Source organism: Aquila chrysaetos, chromosome 1, assembly GCF_900496995.4.
Source record: "Aquila chrysaetos chrysaetos chromosome 1, bAquChr1.4, whole genome shotgun sequence".
In the NCBI taxonomy this organism is placed as follows: Eukaryota; Metazoa; Chordata; class Aves; order Accipitriformes; family Accipitridae; genus Aquila; species Aquila chrysaetos.
Window position 1 is genome coordinate 20801857 of NC_044004.1, and position 23097 is coordinate 20824953.

Genomic DNA, 23097 nt, shown 5'->3' on the forward strand with positions numbered 1-23097 from the left:
TGATTAAAACTATATTAGTATTTTTCTAGACTAGATATTAAAATGTTAATAATGAACCCTTTTTCTCCTCAAATTGGTTCTGTTTTCTCATTCTTAGGTAGTAGAATGAAGTTTTTGTACAGTATTCTCTTCACTACCTCAAAAGAAAACCAGCTTTCTAGGAAAGGATAGAGCATTAATGGCAATGAGTAGTAATGCTGTAAGTCATTCATGTAGTTGTGGTATTGTCCAGTGTAGAAAAAGTACTGCCATTAATATTTTAATATTAACGTGACATACTGTCTATTTTCTACTTGCGTCTGCTGGAGAGCTGTTCCTGTGATTGTGTTGAGATAGATAACTGGGTACAGTTGCTTTAGTCTGTCATTGTTTAGGTCTTTCCTAGATAGAGAAATATTAGGTCTTTTTTGTTTGTTTGTTTCCTGAAAAATGTCAGATATAATATTTAGAACCTTTCTTTAAAACATCAGGTTATTTCACATCTGGTGTTTTCTGAGCTATTTGGTCTGGTTCCAATTTTGGGGAGACAGCTCACCTCTTCCCACCTTGTTAAACAGCAGAATTATTACTTAAAACTTATGCATCTGAATGTAGACAAAGTGTTAGCACTAGGTTCTAGGATTAAAAATGTGAACTTTGCTAATTTTCTTTACATGCCCAGCAGAGGCTAGTGTGAGTTGAAACATTCCCTTATCATTAAACTGCTCTATTGACTATTTTCATATCTACATTTTGATGAGGTGAAATGATTGAAGACCTCTCCAACTGTTTGTTTCGATTCCAGCATTCACTGGGAAAGCCTTTGCTAGATTTAGGACAACTCTGCTGCAAACAGCAATGAAGAAATGAAATGAAAAACATAAAAATAAGAACTGAAAGGGCTAAAGAGAAGCATAAGAAGCTGAGTCCAAAGAAATGTTAGGAATTGTGTACACAGTCTGATAGCAACCATGAAGCTGTCTTTTAATTGTCATATGTAGATTTTAGAAAGTTCACAAGCCAAACGCAATATATCTCAACAGGAACTCTTATCATAATAGTCCCATAACATGCAATTCATAAATATGCATTCTTATGTTTTAATCCATACAGGTCCTTTTTCCTGGTTTTAGCTGTAAGCTAGGAGCTTGTTGTTTCAGGGTTTTGAGAGAAATGTTGAACAAGTAAACTTGAGGAGATAGGTTGATAAAATATGATGCCCCAGCGTCCAGCTACAAAGATAAGGAGCACGAAAACAGGAAAGGAGAAGCCAGTTCTGTATTGGAGTAGGTCTGCTTGGCTCCAGCAGCTGCTTTCCACAATTGGAGTGGGAAAAGTTCCTGCTTTCCAGAGTGAAGCAGTGTTCAGTTAACTAGCTATCTTCAAAGGAAGCTGAATACTCTACTGGTTCTGGAGAACCCATGTTGTTTGAGTCAGTAATACTTATTTTTGCTTGATCTTCTTTAAAGTTTTGTTCCATGACTTCTAAATTTGTCTCCAATGAAAAAAATTATAGGTTTATCTGAAATTTGTGCAAACATAACTCTGGGTGATCTTCTGCAATACAGTATGCCTTCCTGAAGGTAGGGTAGCTATTAAAACTAGGGTAGTGGATTGCATTCACAAAAATGGGAATTCTGATGTACTACTTCAGGAAATCGTAAGGGTAATTCAGTGTGTTCTACTTGAGTAGCATCAGCTGGTTATCTAAAAGTACAGGGACCTGAAAAGATAAATTGTTCTCTGGTGGACTGCACTTCAGAGTTCTGGGAAAATATAAGACTGTCTGTGTTTTAACCTGTTTGTCCCTTGCTTCATTAGAGTCTTTACCTCCATGCTTCTAGCCAAATCTGTGAAGATCGTACTGAAGTGGAGCTTTGCTAAAGCAAATCCTTTCCTCCCAGTACCTAAATTTTACTGTGTTCCTCTTTGCTCATTTTCAGATCTTGCATTTTGAACAAGGTCAATACATAAACAACAGACTTGATTAGAAAATTACCTTGAAGTACCTTGCTATATTTGCTGTTGATATTCTGGTAGGTTTTTAGGCTAGCTAAGGTCAGATTCCCCATGTTGTACATGCTATACAGACACACAATCAAAAAAAGCATTCTGACCTGTAGGTTTACAGTTACGAGCTAGAGCCCTCCCCAGTCCTATTTAAAATATGAGTAACATTACAGTTGATTTCAATAGGAGCATGGGTACAAGGAACTTGCTAAAGTATAATAGAGATTTTCCTATCCGTATCCTAATTTTTCCCAGAAGAGTTAAATAATCCCTAAAGGACAAAAACCAGCTAAATTATTAATTTTCTTTCTTGAAAGAGACTGGTGGACTCTAAAAAAATTAAAATGACACATATTCTAATGCTGTGACTGCTGAAGATCTGCTTAAGACCTCCTGGTTTCTAAATGTCTCTGAGAAAATAGACTTGAGTGCTTGAACAGTTGATAAAGAAAAATGGTGTTTTCTTTGAAAAGTATTGAAGTCAAAAGAGATTTGATAACATTTTTATTATTCCTGAAAGAATTTCTGTTTCTTGTTACAGAAGTTGGAGCAGGGGATATTCAGATCTCTTTTAGATCATGTATTGATTTGGTTTCTTTAGTCCTAAATTAAGTTATGCCTGTTATCAGAGGCCAAATGAAAACTTCATGAGCATCAGAATGAGAGCAGTACCAACACAGTTTCTACATTTCTCTTCTTTTTGAAATTTACAGGTTTTGATTAGAGAAAATGTACCAAATGAAATCTGTGCCCAGACACCTTGAATTCTACCTGCAGAGTAGGTCTTATTGGGTACACTCTGAAAGAATCCCATTTCTGTCTAGTCTTCTAGAAGAAAGAATTTTAGGATTCATTATTGTGGAAAAAACTAACTAATGCTGGCTAGTTTATGCAGTTGTGACATATTTCTGTTTAGTTTATTTGTTCTCTACCCAGTTTCATTTAACTGCAGTGAAAGTTTATAAATGACTTTGCTACAGGATGATAAGATAAATCTGATTTGTAATAGACATGTTTGAAATTGTTTGCAAATTGCAGTACTGCCTTCCTCAGTCTCAACTATTTTACTGAAGGTTATCATTGTAACTATAGCAATCCCAGCAATGTATTTTCTTTGTGTTAAATTTATTCATAAAATTAGAGGAATCATCTTGGAAAATTTATTGTTCCCATCAATTAAGTGACTTTATGAATTCTGCCTCTGGCTTTTATTTCAGTTGAGGACACTGCATTCTGTTTCTGCTCACTGCAGGTAACTGCTGTCCTGGGCAGAGGGGAGGGTGTCTTGCTTGGAGAGGCTGTGTAACCCTCACTTTTTTTTGACTTGGTTGCTTTTATTTGAACATCTTTTACCTGGCAGAGCCTTGAAGGCTGAATTATGGCACAGTTTATGAGCATCCAGAAGTGATTTATTACTAACATGTTGCATCCCCAAGGCAATAAGCAGGTTAGTGTCTGCTCTGGCAGTTGTCAGTCACACCAGGAGAATCGACCTCTATCACTCCTTGGAATGAGCTGGTTTTTGGTCTTGCAAAGTTGCCATCTTCCTCCTCTGTGCTTCTTTTATAGCTTTTATATCTTGGACCATATCCGTGCTTACTGCCCCCCCCACCTTGCCCTTAATTTTGATCTTGATGATTTCACTTTGTTTTTTAAACTGCTACTAACACCTCTGTATTCTTTCTTTGTTTCCACTTTCCTAATTATCCTATATGGCTTAGTAGTCTTTGTGCTCTCTCACTTATCATTTCTTCCAGCAACAAAACCACACTTCTCAGCAAAACAGGGTACTGTAAATGCCCTACACCAGCCCTCTGCGAGAGTATAACCAGTTTGTGGCATGGTGTTCTGTAACTGCAGCATTTGGAAGGCATTGAATATGATAATACAGTTACATAAAAATATTATACAGAATATTATAAAAAATACTGCATTTTGGAAAACATTCCTTACAGTCAAATATCAGATCTGTTTTGTTTATGCAAGAGAAGGTAAAGCGATGACTTGATTGTGCGAAGAAATTTTTGGTGAAAGATAGCTATTTTGTTTGACGGGAAGAGTCATGAGAGGATCTTGTAAATGGAAGCTAAAATGAAACAATTATAGGCAAGATATAATTTTTATTTTTTTAACAGAACATTTGAACATCTGCCCTTCCCTTCATTTGCTTCCTGTCTAATAAACTGCAGCCTCTTTTGGACAGAACTTTTAAGTTTGAGGAACATGTGGTTAGACAGCAACTAACTGTTGTAGAATTTGTGTCTAGAGCAATTTACAAATAATAAATAGAGCTAAATGACATTAAGAGGAGTCTTTGCATTCATTTGATCGAGGCCTGACTCATTATCCACAGAAAACTAAATTAAATATAAAACCCACCAGTGCTGCTGTAATCACGGAAGCAAAATCCTAAGTCAGTTGACAAGGAAGTCAATACTAGTTGGCATTAAATTCCTCTGAATTATCTGCGGATTAGGCATCATATGGTAAGTTTGAAGTATATTGCAATAGTTGGAAGAATCTGATTGCTCTTTAAGCTGTCCACTTGCTACTGAGGTATTGTCTACTTCTATTCTCTTTGATTAGAGAACTATTTCCTGAGCATTATTTTAGAAGAACTATTTTTTTGAGCATTACAGAATACCAAATTTCTAACTTTTTTAACTTCTGGAAACATCTAAGGTACCTTTTGTGGTGTGCATTCTCTTCAGGTCACAAAGTGGAGAAGGCATTTGTTGTACACAGTTGATTGCCCTGCTTATATGCGTTTGAAAAATCTGTTAAGTGTTGATATAAGAGGAAGCTTGATCATTAGGCATATGTCAAAAATCAGAAATTGTGAAGTACATGATTTTTGGAGATCTGAAATATGAACAACTCATTCTTCTGGTTCTTTATTGTGATGTAAATGATTAAATCTGTTTGCTCTGTTGTTTCCATTTAAACAAGCATGTAAATATTCCCTTGACATTTTTGCAGATGTCAGGCAGTGACTCTTGCTATCCTTTCTTATATATGACTTTAAAAAGCTGCTTGTTATTTCATGATAGATGCAATTAGAGGAAAAAGAAATTCCATATAATTTAATTTTTTAAATGTGTGTTTTAGGGAAGCTGGGAGAAGCGAATTCTGAAAAGTCTAAACAGCATGTGCACAGAACTCAGTATCCCACTAGCACAGAAGGTAATGTATTATTAACATTCCGTTGCCAAACTGACATTTTTTGGAAAGTAAGCCTCATCTTGCGCACTTGTAATGTAATGTTCATTTCACATGTGGTTATCAAGAGCTGCAACACCGGTATCCAAATAATTTTAATACAGAATAATTTTCAGGGATAGTGGCAACGTATGCATCAGTTCAGCTTGGGAGAAGATGAAGTCTATAGGTAGATCTTCCTCTTTGCTGTTATAGTAATTATCCTCTTGAGGGAGCAGCATGTTGCAAAGCTAATTGCTGTGTTCATTGCTCTTAATAGAGCATTTTTGTGTGCAGACTCAGCTGTGTAACTTCCAGCTGCATAACCTGTATGTGATATAGATACACTTTGTGTGCTGGAGGAAGCTATAGTTGAACTGGTACTTTAGGAGAGAGAGATACTGGTACATTGCTAATTTTGTTTGTCATTCATTCTGCTCTGTTTTGGTTTGCTTTTTATTAATTTAGAGCTTTAATTTTAAAAATCATGGAACTGGGGAATAATGTTAGAATGTTTTGTTCTTTATCTTTCTCCTGTTGTATATCTATGATGGGTAGCAGAACCTCTTTGATTCATCATTTGAGATAAAGGATGCAGCTGTGTTTGCTTTTCATGACTGTGCTGGGGGCATGAATTTGATGACAAAGTCCAACAGCTCTATGGAATGAGCAGTAAATCTTCAGTAATATGAAGCTGACTACTAAATAGCCTAAAATTCATTAGTAAACACATAAAACTATTTAATGGGCTTATTTTTTCCTTGAACTGGAACTTGGACTTTCTACAGTAGAATATACCTTCAGGCTGGGGATAATTTGTAAGCAAAATAAGTTTGTGTTGCTAGGGCAGTCTATTTTTTTAAAGTGTTACATTAATTTATGTATTTGAAACAGACATGTTTTTACTCATTCTGTTAAAAAAAGAAGAGTTACTTTCTTGTGCCTTTCAGAGGCCTGTAAGTGAACAGAAAGAACTGCTTAATAAATGGAATGAAATGGGAACTGATGAGCCAGGTAAGGACAACTAAATTTATGTGCAATAAATTTTTGTATATAGCAAAATAACATGTACATATTATTTGTCAGTCAAAGATTAGTGTAATCACTTCAAGGTAAACTGATTTCAATCTTTTTTCTCATTGGTAATGTGTCATTATGCATAAATAAATATTCATTTCATTGTTATTTTATTTCAAATTATTGTACTAACTTTGAGTCATCAGTGAGAGGTTAAGGTATAATACTCCTCATTCCAGTGCTTTAGAGATTTATACAGCTAGGGCATAGCTCCTCTTTGTGTAAGCTCAGGCTAATAGAAAGAAAATGTTCAGAACTATGGATAATTACATTCAGACATTTTATTAACAAAAGGCAAAAATAACACTTGCACAGAATAGTCAGTCATATTATCCTTTGGGAGAGCAAGCTGACTACCTTGTTAGTTCATATCCTAGTTCCTTAAAAGAAATGGTTTTGCAAAGGTACTAGTTCGTATCACAGTATCACCTCTGTGATGGCAAATACTTTTCATGCATTGTTATGACTAGTCCCTATTTTTTATTTGACAGCAGTACATTTAATTCAACAAAGTATGCTGTTAAAAAAAGAAACCCAACATCTTTTGAGTATCATATCTCTCCCATGACTAAGAATGGTTCAATCTAAAGACTTACGTGGAATTAGTAAAAACTTCCTGTTCACCTACTTGGGGTTTACAAAACTAAGGCACTAACAGTAGCATAATCTTGGAGAATATGTCGTGGTTGTAGTGATGATATCTGTGATAATGTTATTTTAATCTTTGCTTTAATATGTTATTTTGCTAGATTGTGTTACAGGTATGGGAAAATTGCATGTTTTTTTCATCTCTTGGTTTTAATATAGCATCATTGAAATCTTATTTCAGACCTAAGTCTCTTCCGGCCTGTTTATGCACCTAAAGATTTTCTTGAGGTAAGCATTTATGAAATGATGACTCAGCCATTGACTTGCATCCATTATAGTCTTTTATGTGAAGGGAAAAATAATTATTAAATGTGTTGCAAACAATTTGTCTTTTATAGCAAATGAAATTTGGCATGTTTTTTACAACTCCATGTTTTGTTTACAAAACAAAATGCTATTGTCTCTTTTTTTTAACTGCAGTTTTAAATTGTACTTGTGATAACCTTCTCTTTCTCCAAAGAACAGTTTGGAGCTAACTTTTTTCCTCTGAGAGCAATTCTCCAACTGATTTCATAAATCATTTTACATCTTTAAATTGCAATACGTTAAGCTGATAAATTACAATATGTGAAGCTGATAAGACTGTTTGGTGGTAGATAGTAGACCTGTATGCAGTTGAAATTGTGGGTCATCTATGAAGACTGTGAAATAACAGACATTAAACAGAACTCTCTGGAATTTGGAGGCTTTTGTCTGTAATCAAACCAAACCATTAAGAAAATGGTGATGGAATCTTTAAAGTCAGAAATGATAGTATTACTCATTATTTTATATGGTTCAAGCACAGAACATCTTAGTAAAACAGAACTTGCTTTACTAGCTATGCCTAGAATAGGCACGGAGAATGGAGAGTAAACATTGTTGATGTCGGTGAACTTAATGGTGACACAATAGGAGATTTTGGATTAAAATATGATTGAAAATAAAATTTTAAAAAATCCGTATCTGTATATCCTGTGAGTTACACAGGAAACAAATCATCTAGAGCATGATGACAGTGTAGAATTATAAAGTTAAGATGGCCTCCTAATTTACAGAATAAAACCTAGAAATCTAATACTGAATTATCAGTCAGAATTAATGTATTAATATTTTGATGTGATTCAGTGCAAATTTAGTGGAATGTCTTTTGTAGTGATAGAGGAGATTTATAGTATTTCTGACTTAAGTGTAAATTGTTTCATTGTTATGAATTGTGAATGCATTTCTGAATCCAACAATAAAATTTCTATCCATTTTATTACATTTCTAAAGAGCTCCTCTTGTTCAGTTAGTGATAATAATATTGGAAATTTTTAATTTGTTCTGTTTCCATCACTGTACTAGAAGCCAAGTTGTGTATTTAATCTGTAAACAAATCCATCTTCATTTTAGTCTTATCCAGTGACCCTCACGGTCACTCTTTTTCTTTTACGCTGTTCTTTCCAGAGTTTGCAGTTTCTTACATTAATCTTTAAATTTACAAGTCTGACAGTGAGGTTATATGGTATTAGAATACTTACAAGATGGAGAATTGTAGAGGTAAGATGTTGTGGAAGAATTTCGTAAGAGCTGGAAACTTATCTTAGAAAGAATCCTTGCCAGCTCAATGTTATAATATCAAAATCTATACCCATGGAATAACAGTATGTAAGAGACTGTAAATTCCTTCATAGATCAGTTACTTATCTTGACGTTATGATTCCTTGTTCTTTAAATTTTATTCTTACTTTAGCTTTTCAGTTCTGTAATTTTTTTTTTCTTAAATGAAAGAAGATATTTTGGTGTATTGTTATTTAGTAATAACTAAATTTATTTATTGTTATTTAGTAGAAATTATTTTATTTATTGTTATTTAGTAGAAATTATTTTAGTAGCAAATTATGTAGCACTTTGATAGAAAGCTACGTAAGGTTGCCAGTGTAAGAATATGGATAAAAATTCTTTCAGAAAAAAGTACTACTGAAGAATATCCTGGATATTGTAGCCATCAGAAATGTACTCTTGGTGTTCAAATACCTTTGATGAGGAAGAGAATTTTAGTCAAGAATTTACTAGGTAGCCAGTACTTACTCCCATATATCAAAATTATTTCTGCTTTTTTACTTCATAATTTGAGCTTACTTTTCAAAGTAGAATATGTTTGCTTCCTTAAAAATTTTGCTCCTTTTTGATTTTGAAAATGTTGAGATATAGTTTGGTAATTTGGGCCTATATATATGGTAGTTGCAGGAAATGGTTTTATGCTGAATGTCCTGTTTGTAATACTGATGATGTTAAGAAGAGTTCTGAATGTAAATTTCCAAATATGTGCAAGTAATGACAGAGCTGTCATTTTTAAGGTACTGATGAATCTTCGAAACCCAAATTATGAAAATGGAGAACAGCCTAGTTTCAGAAGTCATCTGGGGCTAATTCAGGTTCCTCTAAAAGTTAAAGACATTCCAGAATTGGTAAGTATATTTTTTCTCACAGGAGGTTTCTGTAAGAATTATTTTGCCTTGCTAATGAATAAGATTCTCAGCTATAAGGAAGAATATTAGTATCATGGTAAGTTTCTCCTTTTGAAAGTGAAAAATCAATCTAAATATGTAGTTAAAACACAGGGCATAAAAAAGTTTTCTGAAAAGACATTTTTAATGAAAAATGAAACATAAGCAGTAAATTATCTGCCAGTAGGAAAGCTTTCATTTTATGCCACACAGGTTTGATTTGTGCCAAAAATACACTTGTGTACATGTTATTTACTTACTCTTTTTTTTCTGTACAAGAAACTTTAAATACGTAGTTTGTCTTAATTCTACAATTTTATTTGACACTGTACAAGATCAGTAACCTGACAATCTGCTAGCTTCTGATTTTCTTCTCAAAGTAATTTGAAATCCCTTTATTGTCAGATTGTACATGAAAGGAAATGCTTGGGTACCAGTATTATAATTGGAAAATAAGAGAACTCTTCTTAATGCTTCACTGATAAGGGTCTTGAGGATTTTATGCTAGTAGAAAAACTTGCACCTGAGTTGGAAAAGAGCTGGGAATTAGGTGTCTTTAACCTGGTCTTTCATTCACCACTTTATTCCATCCAGGTGTAGCTCATAGTTGATGTGAGAATTGGGGCCTATAACTAAAACTAGAGTAAGAATTGATGTGAGATTCTTCTCTTTAAAAACATAAGCTCATATTTCATATGTATACATTTAAAAGAACTATGTTTGGTTTAGAAAATATTTGCTTTAAGCCTTTCAGAAGAAATCTCTAGTGATTTAGAGAATTAAACATTGTTAATTACTGTTTTATGGTTTTGTTTCTTTTCAGAAAGAAGACTTCGGTGAACTAGGCTTAAATATAGGACAGCTGGGTATTGATGATTCAGCACAAGTGCCTCCTGGTTAGCTAATGCTGTGCTTCAGTCATTTAAATAGAACACTAATGAGTAGAATACTTGGCAATTATCAAGTAATTTGTGTATTTTTTCCATAATAAACCATAAATATTTGTTCTGTAACTATGATTGTAGTGATTTTCTTTGTAAAATATAGCTAATAATAGAAAACATTGCAAATATGAAGGGTCAGATTTGGAGAAGATCTAAAATCATCACCTTAAGTTGAAAATATGTTAATTTCAGTGTGTTTATACACTTCAGGATCTAGAGAACAAAATTGCCTGTCTCCAAAAATACAGAAAATATCAATAAATGTTAAGGCAACTAACAGATAGGCATTTATAGAAACATCTTTTAAATAACTATCTTCAAGGAAAGATTACAGAAAATATCCATATATTAATATTCAGTAGCTTAAATACTGCATAATTTCTGTTGTTTTTCCATATGTGCCTTTATTCCTGTAGAAATAGGATTTTTAAATGGTCTTCCCATATAAAAATGGAAGACACTATAGTATCAAGTGATTTTTCTTTTAAAATGGAAACTTACCTAATTGAAAGTCTAAGTTCATTTAGTATAGTGCTACTTCGGTATTTGTGTCCTTCAGACAAGAAAAAATTCTGTAGTATTATTTCATCTTAGGTTTTGAAAAAGAACATCGGTGCTGATGCAGATTAATTTTTAGTGACATAGCAGTAAAAGTCAGCTGAATGTCATGCTGCGTAGTAAAAATATAAAATACGTTACTATCTGGAGTATCTTATTTATTTATTTGTTTGTTTGTTTGTTTGTTTATTTGACATTCTTTTCTATTTGTTTAATTTCTAGAGTTCTTTGAAAATGAACATGTACGTGTTGGACAGAAAGGTATGGATCTGTTTTCATCTGTGATAAACTGTGAGTAGTTAGGAATGCATTTAGTAAATTTCTATCTCAGTTAGATGTACCTCTTAGAATTTTAAGATTTTAGACAGACTAACACAAAGCATTGTCAGTAATGCCATTGTAATTTAGACAGAGACAGTCAGTAATACCGTTGTAATTTAGACAGACAGAAAAGGAAGCATTTGCAGTCTACCAGTAGCTGCCAGATAAATAGCTCCATATATATTTCATTTAAAATAAAATAGGAAGCATAGAGACATAACTTTTTTGGTGATAACTTAACTTATGCCACCACTGAATTTCGTTTTAAACAAAAGACTCTGGATTCCCTTCTCTGCACACACAGTTCTCATTAGTGTAATGGGATTTACGCCTGTGTGTCAGAACAGAGTCTTTTTAATGGTTATTTGCAATTGCAGAACTTGCTAAATCTTGCAATACTTAGCCACTATGGAAAATTCAATCATTTGTCTGTGTATCCTGCTTTTTCTGAAGAAGTTCCGGGGTTTTTTGTAGGTTAAGAAATAACCTACAAAAGAAAGGGAAAGATAAAAAGGAATAATCAATCATTCATTAGCTCAAGTTTGCTCATAGAAGAAATATAAAAGGAATGTTTGAAATCCATCAATAGCTGCTCCTTACTATCTCTTGTGATTCCTGCTAAACATTATCACCATTGAAGAAAAAAATAGAATGGATACCATCCTGAAAGTCCTCCATCCCTTTTTTTTGTTGCAGTAGCAAAACGGTGACCTTTCTTTTTTACTTCTCCTTTTGCGGTCCTCTTTCTATCCCTCATCGTCTGTTTTCCGATCCAAGAGCAACTCATTAGGGTACTATCCATCTTTCTGTTCTTTTCCTGTTCTTCCAAATAAATTCCCCATCTGGAGTTCCTGAGCCAGTCATTCAACTCCGCAATGTAATTCTTACTCATCATCTCTTGTCTGTGTAGAGCAGCCTCTATTACAGAGATTGTCTTAGCTTTTCCTATATGTGAAGACACAGAATTTTGTAAAAATGTAAGTTAAGAGTCTCGACCATAAACTGAAATCTCAGTTAATTCGGTAGGAATGTTACTGCATGCTCTATGGGGTGTTGGTTATGACTTTGGTTGCCACTGATGTATTGATTTTGCTTTTATATTAGATGTATTGCCAAGTCTGAGGAATTTCCTTTATTGTATTTAGTAAAAACCTGTATATAGCAAAGCTACTTTTTAATATTTTGTGTCTCAGTAAGAAACAGTAAGGTGAACACTCATGGACAATGAGATGAATCACAGTCTTCTCCAAAGTTTTGTGAGGAATGTAGGAATGTTTTTTCTTTTTGCCCTCCTTGTTTAGGAAAAAAGGATCACACACCATCTGTGTTATAGCTCTGCAGGCTAAACAGGAAATTGGCAGACTGGTTTATTCAGTATTTAAGAAGAGAGAGAAGGAGAGAGGAATCAATTAAATAGATTTATAATTCCAAACCTCATCCTTCTAAGTCATGTCAGGGCAGATATTCTGAATATTGAATTTAGTGAAATTTAGAAAAGCAAGTTATTTCTGAGAGACTTCAGAAAAATCAGAGGATACAGATTTGGAAACTTCTGAGTACCAGTACAACACCAATCTAATGCCTAGATAATCTCACAGAAATATTCTCCCAACTCTCTCTGTGTTGTGAAAAACATTTTAGGTATGAGGGTACAGTTAATCACATAACCTCGATGGGAAACAACACTTCTACCAGATTAGGATAGCTAAAGATGCATGTCTTTCAAGCTTATAGATTTAAGTAAGGAATGAGATAATCTGCTCTAAGGTATGTACAGTACTGTATTCAGGATGAGGCCCTTGTGACAGAGTAGCCTAAAGCGTCACAACAGTGACACATCTAAGCAAACCTGTCAACAGTAGAGTATTTGTTTTATGTCAGTCTGAAGGAAAAACAAAATCTTTTGAGAAAGAAAGTCTTTATCCTCCAGAGTACGTTTACCAATAATGAAGGAACATGACAGTACGCTCCAAGATGGAAAATTCTTGCCCCACAGTTATCTACGAACATATTCATATAGTTAACATAAAAATAGGGGAGACACATAAAAACGGAATGAGTGGCAATCTCCTATTTGAACTGAGATACCACTCATAGTTAAACAGGAGTATTTTGTGACTGTATACAGCTGCTTGTTCTGCTTGATGCCAGCCTACTAGCTGCAACTAGCCTTGATAACAGTCACAGGTACATACTAAGAGGTTACATACTAAGTGCTGTTCTGCCACGGCCTTGCTTATTAGTATCAATTGCCTTGTTTCCCAGGGAACTACTTCAAAATTGCATTGTGGAAACCAGAGCTTTTAGATATTTTCCCATTAGCTAATGCTTACAGCATGGTAAAACAGTTTGTAAAGTTAAAAATTAAAGCATTTGATAATTTGATAAACTTTGGAAGTCGTAAACTACATCAATTCATTACCTGCTTTGTTTCTTACAGTTTTAGCAGAGCAAGATAGTGCTGCAGCTCAACAGTATGTTCGTCAGGGTTGTCCAACAGCACTCCGAGCTGATTTGTGGGCCCTCATTCTCAATATTTCTAATCAGCCAGAGGTAAGGAGCAAAGTGAGAGTAAAATAGGAAGATTAGGTGAAAACACAAATGTGCGAGCATGTATCTTCTAGTGATCTTTTTCGAAAATAGAAATGCTCTACTGAGTTGTCACAGAAATTGATAAACATTTTATGAGATATATAAATATACCTGTAAAAAACTCTGTGCTGTGGTGAAGTCTTTCAGGGTCTTCCCTAATTTTTTAACAGATATATGAGCAAAATGCTGTAGAACGAACTATTCGATTGATCTGGCTAGCTCCTGAGGCTTTCCTGTATTGTGCTGACTTTTTCAGAAGGGGACAAGAAAAAAGTCCTGGATAGGAGACTGAACCTCTCTTATCTTTGCTAAGTTTTATAAAAAGATGTGCTATGCCTTTTTCGTGGCTATTTGAACCTGTCATCATATGCATGTACATATCTTGTAAATTGCTTTCTGTATTATTGCAGATACTCTACATATGTACAATCAAAAAGACATAAAGAGGAACTAGTAAGATGTGGATTGTTTCCATACTCCCTTGTACAGCAGTAGTTTTTCATAGTACCTTATATTTGACTCAAGTCCTCAACAATGAAACCTTTTGCAGTATCTGAAGCCATGCTATAGTCAGTATATCTAATATACCATAAAAAGTTAAATCCCTATTTAAACCTTTACAGAATTGTGAATACTTTGATGCAAGGCTTTTATTGCAATAAAAAATAACATGCATACATGTAAATTTGCTCATAAATCTGAGAATTTTACAGTATCTCATGTCCTTTGAGGATGTAGCCATTTTCTTGTAATACTGGGGCATTTATTGGTAACTGCATAGTACAATCATAAGATCTTGCCCTTAAAAACAAATTTAAATCTTGTTCATTGGCAGCTTACCTAAGGAGTTGAAGTTATTTGGTCTGGTATTAGAATTACTTAGTTTAGGAATATTAGAGGTGTGAAATTAATGTTGTTGGTTACATTGCATCTGTTTATATTCTGTTAAATGCTGCATGCTCTAAGAGCATTTTTATCTTAGTGTAGATAATGAAATAATTCAATAGAAAAGCCAGGCATTCTGTTTTGATGACTGAAAGTCAAGATAATAATCAGAAAAATGATAAAATATTTCATTTTATATTCATGTAAAGCATGAGTTGTTATGGAAATAGATTTATTAAAATCCATTTCCTGAAATTCACATGGACCATTTTCAACAGTTACCTTTTTTTAAGAGGAACAAGCTATGGCTGCCTATTAATATATTTGTCAGCCACACCATTAGGTCCTTTAAAAGTTAACTCTAGTTTGCAGTTGGTTTTAATATGTGTTTATACTATGCATGAAGTGTGAGTCTTTTAGACGTTCTCAAAAGGTTAGTCTCTGCTGTGAGGGTATTAACTCAAATTACTGTTAGGTAATGCTAACGCCCTGAGACGTTCTTGTTGCATATACTGAAAGTACTGTTTTATTTTTTGTAAAGTATAGTAAAGCCTTTTTCAGATACATGTAGCTTTTTTATGATCTGCTGTATTTCATATAGATTTTATTCATTTATCTAACACTTCTTTACCTCTTGTGTACAGTTTCTCTGCTGAAGTTGAATTGTGTGATTGCAGAGATTTCTTGCTGTAATATTTCTGATTTGCAGTTTAGACACTATTACATTTATAGCTGTATGAATCTATAACTCATAAGGACCATGAATTTCCTTTCTTTAATGTAAAACATTATGAGGGTTTGGTATGGGCAGCATTGTGTGTGTTAGCATCCAATATTGTTGTTTGGAAAATTTTATTCAGTAAAGCTCAGCCTCTGTATAAAGCTAATATACAGCCAAGCAAGGGATGATAATAGCAATCTAGCATTGTAATTGTAAAAATGATAAACTGTAAGCTCTATATGCAGGATTATTTAGAAATGTGTAAACACATTTCCTGGCAATGAATTGTTTGTTAGTTTTCATTTGTAATGGTACATTTTAGAGAAACTGTGTTAAAGGAGCATTTTTAAGGTTGCAAAGTCAAACATTTAAAAGCTGAACAGTGTCACAGTTAATATTGTCTGTGCAAACAGTCTGATTTGCTGTATATATATATATTTTATCATATGATCTTGAATCACACAATTACAGTTTTTCCCTTGGGATGTCTGCCTTGTTGATTGCACAAAATGGATGGCACACACTTACTGAGAATCTGTTTAATTTTTTTTTAACTTCTGTTCAGTGTGTTACCCTATTGTTTACTCACTGCATGTTATACAAGCAGTGCTTAAAACCCAAAATTGTTCATTACCTTACAGGCTTTTTTCCCCTCTAATTTTTTAAGTTAATGGGTTGAAAATCAGTCTCAATTCTGAAGATTCCAGCATGCAGAAATTGGTAATGCTTTGCTTTACTACAGCTTTTACTGAATGTAGTTTCCTAGGTTTAAAAACTTAATAAATAGGTGAGGTGACAAGTTCATAGTGGAGCATGATGTAACTCTATGCCTTATCAGTAGGGTTATTTAGATTAGGATCAGTAGCCGAAGGTACCCACTGCACCATTCAAACAGCAGAGAAGCCAGTAGCAGTAATACACTATCATCATCTTTGACTAGAGAAGGATGTACTTTACAAGTAGATATCACAGGTGTCTGGTAAAAGGAGAATAAGTTTTGGATCTTCTTCCAGGATTTGCCAGGAGGGACTTTCTGTAGCTCTTTTGTCCATTTTCTCTTTATGTAATCTGTTTAGTTTTTTGTTTTGTATTTGTTTCTGGTACTTCTGTTCCAAAATCTGCAGCTCACCTAATTAATGCTGGTTGCCATTCTTTAGGTTTCATCCGATTCCCACAAATCTTAGTGTCTCCTGTCTAGACTCCTCAATGTCAGTCTTTCTTCATATTCCTGGTTCTATGCTTCACCCACCCATTTCTTATATTAGATTTGAGAGGCAAGTATAGATAGTGCAATCAAATGACGAGGGTAACCTAAAATTTAATCGTGAGCTGCTGACAGTTCAATAGTGAGAGTGCAGCTCCTCTGTGCCAGGGATTTTGTGACAGGCCACAGGTGGACTGTGCCTGCACAGAGGTGGCTGAGTAATCCAAACCTTAATTTCAAAGAGGGTGAATCACCAGATTCTGTTTAAAGTAGCTTTGCTGGGTACTGCTGGAAGATACTGTTCTCTCTTGCCTGTGAGCTACTTTCAGAGCTCCCTTTTCCTTATGCTCTCAGGTGGATATGGTGTGACTTTTTTGGGTGGAAATTTTGGTATGTGGCTTCGTAAGGTCAGGAGGGCTGGGCACTGCAATCCTGAAATGTACTTTCTTTCAACTTGGAAAGATAAGTATGTTTGGAGATGCAGTATAAAAAAATATATATAATTTTGAGAAAAGCTGTAGTCTATATAAAAATGCAACACATTTTTAAAAAGGAAAAAGTTTACAAATCAAGGTTAGGTTAAGATTTGGCATACAGAGAAGAAAGGTTGAATCAGATGAAAATGGTATGATTCTGGATTTATAATTGAAAAAAATTTTAGGCTAAGAATTGTACCACATTTTTGGACATTCCTGAACCTTGGTAGTAGTTAGTTGTCTCATCTGGAGGAAGAAATGCAGCCAATAAAATAGTAAAATGAGACTTGAATCTTTTTTGAAGCCTGAGTGAAGCTCTTAAAAACATTCCTCACTGTGTAAGTAAGAAACTGATCACTGAGCAAGAGTCATGTGGCTTGAAAGTAAATCTGTAACCAATCTTGTTTATGATTCAGTTATAAGGAATAAATTTATTAATGCAGCATGAATCAAGCCTCTTGTCTTAGTGAGAGGCATGGGCAAGATTCTCTTTTAGACAAGTTGTGGCTGAAAAACTGATGTGATTCCCAAGCCCAGACTTCATTTTGCATCACAACAGTCACAATTTAAGAGAAAATGAATGACAAGCAATGAGTTAAAGCCTTTATTCCTAGAATGGTTATGATTGGTTTTGCCTTGCAAGTATCTTTTCAATAATTTCTGATTTGTTTCCCAAACATTTTCTCATGAGTTCTAGTTCAGGTGGACAGCTTGACCTTTTGGTCTTTTTACTAAATTATTGAACTCTCACAATATAAATGTAAAAGTATTGTTTTACTCTGCTAATGTTTGCAATGTAAATTTGTTATTCATTTTTTCAGGGTAGAGTTTTGAATTGTGTTTGAAATTTTAGTTCATGCTGAAATTATAACAGCAAGAGCAAACCGTGTTTGATTTTTTCTGAGTAATGACCAAGTTGTCCTAGTGGGTTTTTGTGAGAGCAAGGGAGAAACTATTATTTCTGAAAAAAGAAAAGTTGATGAACTGTTGACCCTTTTCATTTAAAATTGCATTGAAGAAAGTAGTCAACTGAATTATAAAGAACTTGTATTCAGTTTCTGCGAGTTGCTGAAGAGTCTGAGCCCAGTTGTTCTCTCTTTTAAGACAGTGCCCTAAACATCAGGTTGCTTATTCTTACCACCTTTTTAATTGCTTGAAATATTTACCCCAATTGAAACAAGTTAAGGAGGAAAATTGGGAAGAGTATGTGTTTCAGAAAATGTACATCCTATTGGTTAAGGCTAAGGAATTCAAGTCTCTGTTCTAACTCAGACAGTACTTGCCCTATATGCTAATAAGTAGATTGTTTTCTAAAATCAGTACAGAAGTCTGAAGGGTGGGAAATGGAAAGTTTCTACACTTCAGCTTTGCTAAAAAGAAAAGAAATGTTACAGAATGGTTTAAATACATGCGTCATTCTGTGTTAACAAGTAGCAAATCCTCTGTTCTGGTTAAACCTATTTAAATTTCTTTCAGCAGTCTTCTGTTTTTCTTCTGTGGAGGGTAGTGTTCACTGGCTATTGGCATAAACTGTAATTTATGCATAATTGCAATTAACATGATTCTTTACATTTCAGTTAATGCAGTTGAATTAAGAATAGGAAGCTGATAAACATTTTAAGAAATTAACAACATATCATAGTTCAGTATGATGCCATAAACAAAATTGCACTGAAACCAGCACTCTAAACTCATGATGTCAGTACAGTAGAGCATCATTTATGATTTTTTTTTCTTGTACAGAAATCTGTTCTTCATACATTCAGTAAAGTCATTCTTTGCATACCAAATCACTAAGTCTATTCTAAGTGTGAATAAATCAGCAGCAATTAAACTTAATACCAAGTTATTCTGACTGTTAAGATGAATGGACCATGTACTTCAGTGATTACTTTTTAGTTGTGGTTTTACAATAATTTTAATAATAACAGGAAAATCTATAGACTCTTGTAAGCAAACGTAAAAAGTAATTGAATGGCTTTCTAATTCAGGAAGGAGAAGGTTAGCACAAAACACTGGGTTAGTGATAATGTTAACTTGTGGCTTGGAGCCACTGTGTGACCTCAGGTGAAAGTATTTTAAGAAGAAAACTTGTTTCTGCATATAAATTTAAGGTGTGATCTATATGTGTGTAGCAAAAGTTTACTCTCTTCCTTCATACCACTTTCATTTCCCACTTCCAACCAGCCTTTAGCAATTGTTCAAGGCAGTTCTAGAGAACTAAGAACTAGGAAATTATAACAGGAAACCATGAGGTTATTAGAATCTCTTTCTCAAGTTACGATAGATTAGTAGCTGCATTATCTAGTACCCTTGTAGTCATGAGTTTCATTGTACCATTTCTTAAGCAGGAGTACTTGCATGTACACCAGCAACAGTTAATCATGCAGTCTGCTTAGCATGAAAATGAAGTTTTGGTTCTGGATTTTTTTATTAGCTCCTTCTGTTCTAATATATACAACCATTTGAGATTGCAAAAAAAACTTTAGACATTATTCATTTGGCAGCGTTACACTTAATTAGACTATAGTATTGATGCTTTAAAATTGTGACTAGAATATTAGAGTAGTTCTCTGTAGCTTCTAACAACAGAATGCTACATTCATACTGCAAATAATTTGCATTTAGTAAATATTTATGTCTGATCCTTCCTAAAGAAATAGTGTAGTATTTATACTTCCCCTTTTTATTTCTCAGAAAGAAAAATGTAAATATATTCCCTGTGGTAGTTATCAGTACTTAATAAATACAGCTTTTGTCCTCATTTCAACTTAACAGTTTAATAATATATTAATTCTGATAGTTTCTAAGTGTATACTATTCACCGCATCTCAGTTTTGGATTAATACAAAGAACAGTTACAATGTTCCTTAGCTTTCTCTTTATTTTTTTTCCATTCTCTCCCTCTCAAAATCTCATCTTACTTCCCATTTGTTCTTTAAATCCTTACTCCAGACTTGCCCTTTTTTTGCAAAGAAATCAGCAGTAAATATTATGTAAAGCTTGAAATATACAAGTATTTGTGTGGTGTCCATAGAGACACATTGAAATCAAAATAGTTTTGTGAAGTGGGAAGGAGCTTTGGGACTGCTGATTTAGTTTATGAATTACTCCAAATCCATCTGAAACTGTGTTACTCAATCTGAAACTGGTATTCAATTGTGGGCATAATGGCAGAGAGGTATTTAGGGATTTAGGAATTACATGATGATAGTGAGATATTTAATTCTTTTTTTTCCTTTGCAAGCTCTAAGAAGAAAGGGACAGAATAAGCAGAGAAGTGTTTATTCTGATTTTTCCCCATCGTTTCACCCTTGTGTATGTTCTGTAGACATTCAGGAAGTAATTGGAATTTAAAAAAAGGTCTGAGTTCTTTGTATTCTTCAGATTTTTTTATATATTTATCATTTCATCTTTTCACAAATTTAAACTATTTAGAGATTCATATTAGATTAATATCAAAAATTTGCAGCAACGCAGTAATGTTAGAAGATACGATGAAATCTACTGGTGGAGAGGTGCATGAAAATAGAGGGTAACAAAGAAAAAAAGTGTCATGATTTTGAGCATTGAAAAGGTTTTGGGTATAGAGAGACCCAAAGGTTGGAAGATATGGATCTTTGGTTTGAACTAGTTCCTTCATTCACATTTTATTAATTATCTAAAGGGGAGCACATTTTATAATGTCTCAGCTATCTGCCTCATTTCTTAGGGCTTGAACTAGAATAAACTGTGATAGAATGCTTCATAAATTGTGCAGTGGGTTTTTCAGCTGAATACATCCATATAATTTTTTTTTATTGTTAAAAATTGGCTTTGTTAGTTTAAATACAAATTAAAGTTGTGTCTCAGACTGATGATGATAATATTTTTAATTTTAGGATATCTTGTATTATGAACAGCTTAAGTCAAATGTGATTCAGCATGACCTTTTAGTGGACAGCCTGATTTACAAAGTAAGTAATTCACTAAACAGTGATTAAGTGATTTATATACTCATCACACCAGTATCTTGGTTTTTTTAACAGAGAAAATGTTAGATGGTTTGGTTTTAAGGAGTATAAGAATAATTAGTGTGAATTTATTATTGTAAACTCTCTCCTTGTGCCTGTGTTGGCTCTTTTGTAAGACATTGGTTTGAGTTGAGGTGTTAAGTCATAAAGAAGCAGTAACTTCATTTGAAGGAATAACTGGTTTTGTGAGGAAGAAAGCACTGGGATCCGACTGCTTCCGTTTCAGTTTCAAGTTCGAATACTTTAATCATCATGTTAATATAGCATTATTTATTTTTAAAATATGGAGTATATGCCTAACTAAAGCTCTTTCGTGATTCAATGGTGAAACAGTGTCTTCTACCACTGTGTTAAGTTTAGCTTCTATGGGAGTCTGAAAAGATCTTTTGGCTTCAGGCTGCTGTATTTTTTTATTACAGGATGTAAAGCTGACAGCAAGCAACGATGACTACTATTTTGTATTTGAGGATTATTTATATCAGGTATGTAACTAATTTTTTCTTAGAAAAGCTAGAAAGTATACTCCTGTGGGATTATATCATGTTTGGAGTAAGGACTGCCTTTGTGTTTCACGTGTAGGCAGAGTACAGTGGAGCCCTAGACAGATGCATCTGTTTGCTGCATTACATATACTTTCCCTTCTGAATAACAATCTTGTACACTTAAACAGATTAAGCAGGGCAGGCTTCTAAAACTCCTACTCTGAAGGACCCTACACAATGTCTTTCCAATGCAGTAAGCCCGAAAATACGGAGTCAGCCATATTCTTCCCCTTTCCAGGTTTGCAATAATAAAATTATTAATAGCTGTGGCATACAGAGGAATTAAGACTTGAGAAGTATATTCAGGGTTCCAGTTCAAAAAAAAAAAAAACAAACCCAAAAAAAACCTGCTTTACAGTGACCTACTGCAGTAAGCATAAAAGATATTGTATTGACATATTTTTAAATTGAAGACATTGATTCTGCATAAGGTAGTGATACGTATGGTTACTTTTAGGATTGCTCCCATTCCAAAGCTGCTTCTAGCAATGGGGAACCCAGCTAATTTAGAAAGAATTATCCTCATTGCTGCCTGTCAAATGCCCTTCAATAGAAGGAGATTACATTTATGAATTTACTAATGTGTAGTTGATTGCAGTGTCAATATAAATGTCATGCAGCAAACTTACCATTTCCACAGTGCTTTCGATTTCATTAGTCACATCTGTTAGGTTAGACTTGCTTAATTTTTTGTTTTAGATCTATGTGAAACTAAATGATTTCTTCTTTGATGGCAATATGTCAAACTGTTCATAATTTAACTAAGCAAGAAACTGTCCTTAATGCTGCTTATTCCATATAGTTATAAAAATATGCGTTACTATTTAAGCATACTATTCAATCATGTCTACATATAATATTTTAGCATAATAAGCATTTAAACATTAATACTTAAAATTATAACCTCATGAAATTACAGCCTTTTTTACTTAAAAATACTTACAATATTAAGATCTGTATCTGAATTTGTTTCTGAATTAAAACTTGAAAAGTGACTACATAATGACAACTCAAATATTGATACTTATTCACTAAAATACTTACATGTAGAAGTTTTTCTTGATTTAAGGGTCAAAGATGATCTTCATTATTGTAACATTTTATCTTCATCATGGGATGTGAAATTCTTATTTCTGCTTCATTCATTCTATAGACTACTAAGGCATTTTAATTAGTCATTAACTGACAGTTCCAGTGGACACAGGATTATAATCTCTGAAGGAGTATGAGCTAGTATACAGTATAATCCTTTGTTTTAAGACCATCAGAAATAGATTTTGTTCATCATTCTCAATATATAGCACAGTTGAACTAAAAGAATGGTTACAGAATGAAAATCACAGAAAGGACTAAACTATCCATAGTAATTTGAAGGAGAGTCACCAAAAATCTTTGAAAAATTAAGTGGCTATTTTTACTGCAAGGCTTTGAGGCAAAGAATATCTCAAACTTCTAATT

The 23097-nt window shown here is 33.7% G+C and overlaps 1 protein-coding gene across 1 annotated transcript in view; it reads left to right on the forward strand.

Annotated features, from left to right (window-relative positions):
• The window catches only part of TBC1D19 (TBC1 domain family member 19), a 52755-nt gene that overhangs the window by 15891 nt on the left and 13767 nt on the right, over nt 1–23097 (forward strand). Inside the window, exons 5-13 of the mRNA XM_030024552.2 lie at nt 5098–5172; nt 6138–6201; nt 7094–7140; nt 9234–9344; nt 10207–10279; nt 11108–11146; nt 13647–13759; nt 20966–21040; nt 21517–21579. Coding sequence (XP_029880412.1) covers nt 5098–5172; nt 6138–6201; nt 7094–7140; nt 9234–9344; nt 10207–10279; nt 11108–11146; nt 13647–13759; nt 20966–21040; nt 21517–21579 — 660 coding nt within the window. The remainder of the gene's footprint in view (nt 1–5097; nt 5173–6137; nt 6202–7093; nt 7141–9233; nt 9345–10206; nt 10280–11107; nt 11147–13646; nt 13760–20965; nt 21041–21516; nt 21580–23097) is intronic.